Consider the following 8,863-nt stretch of genomic DNA (forward strand, 5'->3'; position numbering starts at 1 on the left):
ACAGGCACCGGTCATCCAACCACCGGATTGGGTGAAGCCATTTCACATGTTTGTGGACGCCTCCAATATAGCGATCGGGAGTGCACTGATGCAGCTCACAAAGCCCTACTAGTACTGCCCAGTATACTACGCTAGCAGAAAACTATCAACGGCGGAACAGAACTATTCTACGATGGAGCGTGAAGTATTGGGAATGATATATAGCATCAACAAATTTAGGCATTATCTGTTGGGCTGAAGATTCACGTTCCATGTGGACCACGTGACTAGGAAGTTGGCTAGATGGATGATGTTACTACAAGAATTCGATTTTGTCATTCAGCATGGACCTAGGACGCAACATGCGATAGCGGATTTTTTGAGCAAGTTGAATAATGGGGAAAAGGTAGCAAAGGATGATGACGATTTCCCGAATGCAGACATTCTACGGGTAGTATCGGTAGAAACTTGAGCGGAGAAAAGTTTCCCGAATCGGTGGTTGATGGAAATGATGTATTTTCTGACCACGGGGTTGCCACCGCCGCAATTAAGGATGGATGAGAAAAAACGATTGGTCGTCCAGTCGGAACTTCTGCCTAGTCGGCGACATGTTGTATCACAAAGGCAGTGACGGTATCTAGCGACGCGGAATTTGCCAAGATGAGAAGGAAGCGACGCTATGCGAAGCCCACTGTGGTACGGCGGTAGGCCATTACACGGGCGATGTTACGGCCTGAAAAATTTGGCAAGCAGGCTTGTGGTGGCCAACTATGTAAAAGGATGCGTACGAATACTGTAAATAGTGTGATTTGTGCCAATGAATGGGTCAGCCCACGGAGGTAGAAAGAATGTCACACCAACCGGTATTGCCGCTGGACCCATTTCAGAAGTGGGGGCTGGATTTTGTTGGTCCTGTCACACCAGCCACAGCTCACACGGGGAATAAATACATATTGGTGGCCACATACTATTGCACCAAGTGGGTAGAAGCAAAAGCACTACGGGAAAATATGGCGGAAGTCACGGTGAAATTTCTCTACGAACACATTTGGTGTTGGTTCGGATGTCCAATCAAACTCGTCAGCGACCAAGGAATTCACTTTCTCAATTCAGTGGTGCGGGAACTGACGCAACATTACCCCGTGGTTCACAAAAAGAGTACGCCATATTACCCTCAGGCCAATGGGTTGGCGGAATCCACGAACAAAACATTACAGAACATACTGAAAAAGATAGTCAATGAGAATCAAATGGACTGGGATACCAAATTATATAGCGCGTTATGGGCGTACCGCACTAGTTACAAGACAAGTATTCAATCCACGCCTTTCCGGTTGGCGTACGGACTCGAGGCGATCATGCCCACGGAGTTTCAGGTACCGAGTCTACAGATTCAAATACGGGAGCGGTTAAACGAAAATCAGTCAAAACAAATACGGCTGCAATAGCTGCTAGAATTAGGCGAAGCACGACTACACAGCATGGCTGTATTGGAGCAAGCAAGAACAGCGGCAGCGGAAAGCCTTTGTAGACCGGCATCGGAAGACGCGAGAAAAGGATTTTTCAGTGGGAAAAGCGGTGTTAGTTTTTCGGACACGAATGGGACAAATGCCGAGGAAATTACGATTCCACTAGACAGGCCCATGCTGGATAGTGGGAACAGAAAATGGAACATTTCAGCTAGGCACTCTAGCCAGGGAAGTACTGCGGCAAAAGGTAAATGGGTTTCGATTAAAACCTCATTTTGGGCCCACGCCACCAAACTCGTTCCCTGCCAAACAAATCAACGCCGAAGAATCCACGCATTAGGCAGGGGGGGGGGGGGGGGCACGTGTACTATAGTGTAAAAAGTAAGTGTAACAGCCATATTGTACTACCTGTTACAAATGAAAAAAAAAAAAAATTTAAAAAGGGGGAAGATAGTAATGTTATTAAAGGACTTAATGCATGCACATACTCCTAGAGCAAGAACACATGGCACCACGATGGCACAAAGATCAGTGAACCCTAGGCCACAAAAAGAAGAGAATAGAAGGTTTTCTGCACATTACAGAAAACGACCCTCAGCTCTTACCTTCTCCCTCTCACCTCACTCTCATCGCTCTTCTCACTCCCCTCGCTCTCCCTCGAATCTCAAAGCTCGAGTCGGCCTAACACAGTAGACCCCACCCTCTACTCACGAGCCTTCCCCTCCTACGATGCCGATAACCATTTCTGCCACCCTTCGCAGATGGCTCCTTGAGAAGCGACTGGACAGTTACATTAAAGTCGTTGAAGCACTTGCACATCCAGAAGCTTTAGAAATCGTTAAGAAACTCAACATTGGTACAATCACCAACGCCACCATCCAGAAGAAGCTAGACTTATCATCCCTTGGAGAGAAACATTTTGACATTCCCCCGGTGGAGGATCTGCAGAAATACTTCGGCAAATATTCGACATCTGCCAAAGCTTTCAGAATGAAGGATATCCCTGATCCTTTTTTTAGGGAAATCGGCAGGTTCTTGCTAGAAGTCGGATGCGTGCACGTGAATGCTTACGGCATGTCAAAGCAGAAGGCTGGTATCATCATTGATACCTTTGAAGGGCATGTGGTTGATTGGAGGTAATCACGGGGCCTACACGTGTATCAATGCTTGCACGCGTATCAAGGCAGAAAGAAAGTACAGCCAATCATACAACAGTATCTAACGATATTATTCCCACCCCGAAGTCTGCCTACACCACAACCAAGCAAGCCTACACCACCACGTTCCGTTAAACGGCGGTTAGCGGAGTTCGTTACCGCGGAATGGGACGACGAACCACTGTCGTCCCAGCAAGTCATCCAGGAACCACAGGGACACCAACCGACAAACAGGGAGGAAGCTACACATGAGCAGGAAGCTGACCAGCGACAAGGGAGCCCAAGGCCGAAACGGCGTAGACTCGATCGAAAGGACGGGCGCGGACTAGTCAAGGATACAACCACTGACACAAACATGACCACCATGGGTGATAAGTCCATCGCATCACAACCCTCCACCACGTTCGAAGCAATACGAGAGTCAAGACCGATTCTTACGACCCAATCCCAGCGGGGCAAAAGTGTACTCACAACGGAAAGCGAAGTCCTTGCATACCCGGATATTCCGGATCCGGCCCATGAGTTCAGTGCACTACTCCAATTCGGCACTACTTACGAACTCATGGAGTTTAGGGCGACACAACAAATAAAGGTGTCGCAGTGTATGGCAGAGGAGCACGCGGAGCAGCAGATGATTGAGCGGGCCCTCACGCACACAGCGGAATGTGAGGATGAAGAACCCCTCACCAAAGTGGGAAGAAAAAGAAACGTAGGAGTCTGTCGGGTGGGAATTGAGTTACCCCCACTTAATGCGGCCCTCGTGGAAGTGCACAGGGAATTGGCAAAGGCCACTATAGGTGCTAAGGACATGGCGATGAAGAACAAAAATGTCTGGAAGGCGGTCAAACAGACCCAAGAAGAGCTACAAAAGGCCAAGGAATGCATTGCAGAGCTAGAGCAAGGCGTTACCTCAGCACCACAAATAAGGGGATCAATGGATAACACTGACGCCCCACAGGTCCTACGCGAAGAACTGGAAGCACAAATCATTATTGCCGCAAAAGCTAAGAAAGCTGCCCAGCTAGCAGAATCGAAGATAGATCGTCTCCGCTCCGAGCTCCGCCAATCATCGGATAGAGAAACAAACATCGGGGCAAAGGGGCGCAATGCAATAAAAGCCTTAGAAGAAAAGCTGAGAGCAGAGGAAAAAGCTCATGCCATAACCAAAGAAGAAAAAGGCAAACTCCAGGAGGAATTTAGCAAATTACAAACGGTAAACACAGGACTGCGCGAGCTGTTGGACAAGAAGAAAGTGTGGTACGAAGAACAACTGACAAAGGAATGGGAGTTGCTACGCCAAGAGGAAGTTCGCCTAAGAAAGGAAATGAGCCGCATGGAAGAGCTACATTCAAAAGAGTCAGAGATATGGGCAAAAATGAAAAGTCATTATGAAGAGGCAGTCGTAGTCAACAAGCGTAAAATTGAAAATCTCAAAAAAGCACTCGACAAAGCACAGATTCGCTCCCAAGCCATCACGGACAAAGTGCGGGAGAGGTTTACGACGAAACTCAAAACAGCTTTAGACAAGGGATGGACGGTATGGGCAACGCAAGCAGCGGAACTACACATATACCGTGCAAATGGGGAAAACCGGCGGAAAGAAGGACGCGGCTCAATGATGAGAGCGTTGCGGATGTACGAACGGAGCTCGCACGCGATTATCAGGCGCTCGCAGACCAGTACTCTAAGGAGCTCTCACAGCTACTAGAAGAGTTCGGCGAAAGTCAACATGACATGTTTCACCGGATCATGGAAGCAGGTAGCACACGGCCAAGCGAGGAACCTATAATGGTGCCAGACAATGACTTGGCCGAACAAGAAGAGCCACTGCTCAATACGCCAGAAATTACGACTACGGCCAACAATACCGAAGAAAATACAAACACCACAAATATGCAGCCTATCTAGACCGCACAAACAGAAGGGCCAGATACGGTCGAAAGAGATGAGCTAGGCAGGACAGGTCCAACTACCCAAACAGAAGGTGCCGACACGAGTACCCCCATGGCAACCGAAAGAGTGCAGGATGCGCAACAATTGGAGGAGGTGCCAATGAACATTAACGACATGGGACCCCCCACGACGACCAAACATGAGGAAGATGTACGGATGAACTTCGCCTATGAACACAACACTAGGTCCGGACCACAGCCAACACCTAGAACCGACCATTTTGGATATTTTGGAGGACGAATAGAAGGGTGGGTCCGACGTGCCATGGCACTGTCCCACAAGCATGCTAGGTGTTGTCCGCCAGAAGAGTAACCGAAGGACAAGGAGCGTATAATATAAAAATATATATTACGAAACGTTTGGAAAGAATGTAACGGCTCACGCAAGTGGTGTGAGTGACTGAGCAACATGTGTATAGCATGTGTATATAAACAGTAGAAATCCTATGTTAAAGGGTGCATGTAATTTTGGAGAGTGAAAGGCCTTTTTGATTGGAATAGAATACTATCTTCTCTGAAGTATTGTGTCTGTTTAGTTTTCATTTACTGCTGTCTGCTCCATTCATAAGTATCGTAGCTAAGCGTAACGTACGCACGCAGTTTGTGCACTAAGGAGTTGGTTGTAGCCATCTCTTCCCCCTTACACTATAGGATACGCTAAGATATCCGCTCATGACCTACGATTACCCTTCCGCGCAACGCAATCACCTTGGTGTCTACCTCGAAGGACTGAGCGTAGACAAGTGTTCCTAATCGGTAACAATATGTAAGTACAATATATTTCATATCTAACGCAAAATGGTATGTTGAGGCAAGTAACTCCTAGATATACCCTTGAATGGAATGATGTACATTGTAGATGAACAAAAACAATTTGGCATATATTAACACAAGAGGCCATGATGATGTTTGACATGAATATGCCTAAGAAGTTTTCACATTAATAAACTAAATGCCCACATATGTGACTGGTAATAATACATCATGCGAATTATTGTTTGGTTAAGTGATGACCAAACACAATTAGTTTGAAAGTTTTTGGTTGAACTCATGAAACAAGTCAAGTGAGAAGTAAGCTTGATGAGAAAGTCACCAATCGTTACATGTTTGTCAAATCAAACCATCCATAGTTTCATTAAGCATAGCAAGCACAACAATAGCTGAATATCCTAACACAAATTTACACGGCCTACTTTCATCTGGAAAGTGTGACAAGCAGTTCTTCACATTCGAGGTTTTAAAGCTCTCATTATGTTAACAACTTTAAACAACATGCAGAGCATGGCAGCTTAAGTAAACTTGTGGTTGATGCTTTTTTCCACAATTTCTAGCTACAGTTTCTGGCACAACACAACAATGAGAAATCCAATTGAGGTGACTTGAGCAAAATTAATTCTATTGATCACCCAAGCACAGATGGAAGATGGAAGGGGATCCCAGGAAATCAAGCACCACACATGCAATGAAGAAAAAAAAGACCAAATTTCGATATCCACAATCTCAAAAATCAGGATTTATGCCTGAAATTATATAATTAGTCAATCCACACATGCAATGAAGAAACAAAAGACCAAATATCGTTCTCCACAATCTCAAAAATCAGGACTTATGCCTGAAATTGTATAATTAGCCAATTGTGTTCAATGTATTCAAAATAAAGGATCGTGTTCCTAACCCAGGAAGTACAGACACCATGGTCAGAGTGCATGTTAGAAAGGAAGTGTGTACTGCAAAACCTTACTCCAGTTCCTTGAGGAAATCAGCATTATCAACGAACACCTGAATAAATACCACAAACAGATGTCAACTCAATCATCCACTGTCAATACTAAGAAACTCTATTTAAGGATTATGCTGATCCAACTTACAGTCTTCCAGCCATCTGGATCAAGCACAGCAGTTATCTTGGTGTTGATGCCTGGAATTGGTCCTGGTTCTCTTGTCACTTTGCCTCCAAACTCTTTTAGAAGCTTTGCTGTGTTGTAGACATCATCTGTTCCAATAGCAATCTGGCCAACAAAAGAATAGAATACAGGATTATTACAAAATAGAGAATTACTGCAAAACATTAAGATGATTACGACAAATTACTGATGGATCGCACGCAATGCCACACCGAAGGAAGAGATCATTTTTAACCAACCTGAGCATATGCATTTCCTTTATCATATTCAGTCACCCCATAATTGTAAGCCAGCTCCAAAACTGGACCATCTGTTTCATCGATGCCATATCCCAGAAGGGCCACAGTATGCTGACAAAATGAAATACAAATTTTGTCAAAACATACCAAAGGCATAAGGTGTATCGTTATCATTAAAAAAAGGGCAGAGAAAACAAACTTGCTATCGACCATTATACCTTCTTCTCAGGATTATCTATAGTGCGGAACAGCTTCAACCCAAAAGCCTTAAGAAACAAACATGGAAAGTTCATTTATAGATCCATCACAACAATATCACAACTGATGCACAAAAGACACCCTCTCAAACCTTTTCATAGAACCTTATAGCCCGATCGAGATCTCCAACTCTCAGATTAACCAAGGTGAATGGATCCTTTGTGGGGCCGTTTTGGATAAGTGCAAATGTGTAACCATCCGGATCCTCCGCAAATGCGATCAACTTATCTACTCCCTCCACTGAGCCAGGTTCTTTTGTGATTTTCCCACCTTTCGACTTTATCAACTCTACGGATGCATGAACCTGTCCAATGAGGCCACCAGGAGATGTTGGAAATAAAATGTAGATAACACAAAAATGCCCATATCTACCCTAATGTTTTTCAAGTTGTGGAGGACTAACCTTCTTCATCACAGCATTTACTTCTACAAAGGTGTAGTATTCTAGTGATTTTTAGAAACTCAAGGATATTCTAGTAAAAACTCTAAACAAGTGAATAGGTATGTGGGTGTTTTGCCCACTACTATAAACAACCTAACAACCGAATCTGGTAGCACTTACATCCTCTACAGCTATTCCAAAATGGCCAAAAGCTGTGCCCAAATTGTATTTGTCCACACCATAATCTGCAAGAAACCCCCGGCGCCATGTTAACCTTGCAACCATGCAACATGTTCACAAATGCGATAATTTTGAAAATTCTTACTGTATGTAAGCTCAATTACGAAATGAGTTTCCTCAGAACCATATCCAAGGAAGGCATTAGTATACTTCTCTGCAGGTATGTCACGTGAACGTAGAAGTTTCATACCCAGGCTTTCCGTGTAAAACCTTACACAAGATGGTTGTAAACATTTCACAAAGAAAAATGATAAGGAAAATATAAATACTATGGTGGCCAAAGATTTCAAATTAGAAACTCAAACTCATGACGCCAAGTGAGAAAAAAACATGGTACATTTTTTTGCTTTTATAGTAAGTGTTTCTGACTCTAGCCAATGTCTCCATTTCCAAAAATTATGATTTGATTTCAACATCCAATTATGCCTAGCTTTTACCATGTTTGCATATCATGATGCAAGGGATGCCTTGTATGAGAACCCCCTCTGCTATGGGTAAATGGAAATCATCTAAAAAATACAAATACCATTCATCACAAATGCAAAGAGCAAGTAGATTTGCTAACTTGATAGTTTTTTCCAAGTCACCAACGCGATACACTACGTGCAGGAATCTCTTGTTGTCAGTTTCAGCCCATTCCAGAATATCTTGAATGGATTCTGATGCCATGACAGGAAATTAGCTGGAGAAGACAATCCTGGAAAAGAAAAACACAATGCAATAAGGTGATCCTCACAAAGGAAATGTGTGGACATTGTGTAAGAGCCTCGAAATTACAGCTCTAAAGTATTGATGTTTCAGAAACGGATACGGTGAGATTGCAACGTTACCTGTTCAAGATTTCTATCTTTTAAATATCACTACATCAGTAGAAAGAAAAACTTGAACTAAACTAACTAAAACGTTTGTCGCACTTTTTTGGAAGATTTCTAGTAATTGGGGATTTGAATGAGAGCGAAACGTTGGCCTGGACTGAGAGCTACTGTAAATATGGTAATTACAGAGATTCACGCAACATGGAGACAAGGAAAGGAAGGAGTTCACTTTTATTTTACATCCGACTTTTTCTGATAACAAACCAAAACACGCACGCAAAGGCATAAGGAGACGGAACAGTAGAATAGAGTTATATATATAATCAACAGAATGTAGCAATGGCAGACCTACTACAGTCTACAAAATCAACCGATTATAACACACCTGAATTGTGTGCTGCGACTTGTGCACAGGTGAAGGAGACGAGGTGCAGGAATTTTATGAGGAGGCAGGCCGGGCAGGATCAC

The 8,863-nt window shown here is 43.9% G+C and overlaps 1 protein-coding gene across 1 annotated transcript; it reads right to left on the reverse strand.

Annotated features, from left to right (window-relative positions):
• Positions 1 to 6,149: 6,149 nt before the first annotated feature.
• Positions 6,150 to 8,307, reverse strand: LOC147857498 (putative lactoylglutathione lyase, chloroplastic). Its single transcript, XM_087327456.1, has 8 exons — positions 8,146 to 8,307; positions 7,666 to 7,790; positions 7,521 to 7,585; positions 7,050 to 7,262; positions 6,919 to 6,966; positions 6,701 to 6,811; positions 6,426 to 6,566; positions 6,150 to 6,336 (listed from the first exon to the last, which is right to left on the reverse strand). Exons 1-8 carry the CDS (start codon positions 8,247 to 8,249, stop codon positions 6,295 to 6,297), a joined length of 849 nt encoding a protein of 282 aa, XP_087183582.1. The 5' UTR covers positions 8,250 to 8,307; the 3' UTR covers positions 6,150 to 6,294.
• Between the last annotated feature and the right edge of the window lie 556 nt (positions 8,308 to 8,863).

The sequence above is a fragment of the Azolla caroliniana genome, unplaced genomic scaffold (genome assembly GCF_043228905.1).
Source record: "Azolla caroliniana isolate FFs.n. ecotype wild unplaced genomic scaffold, voAzoCaro1.0.p SCAF_11, whole genome shotgun sequence".
Taxonomy (NCBI): domain Eukaryota; kingdom Viridiplantae; phylum Streptophyta; class Polypodiopsida; order Salviniales; family Salviniaceae; genus Azolla; species Azolla caroliniana.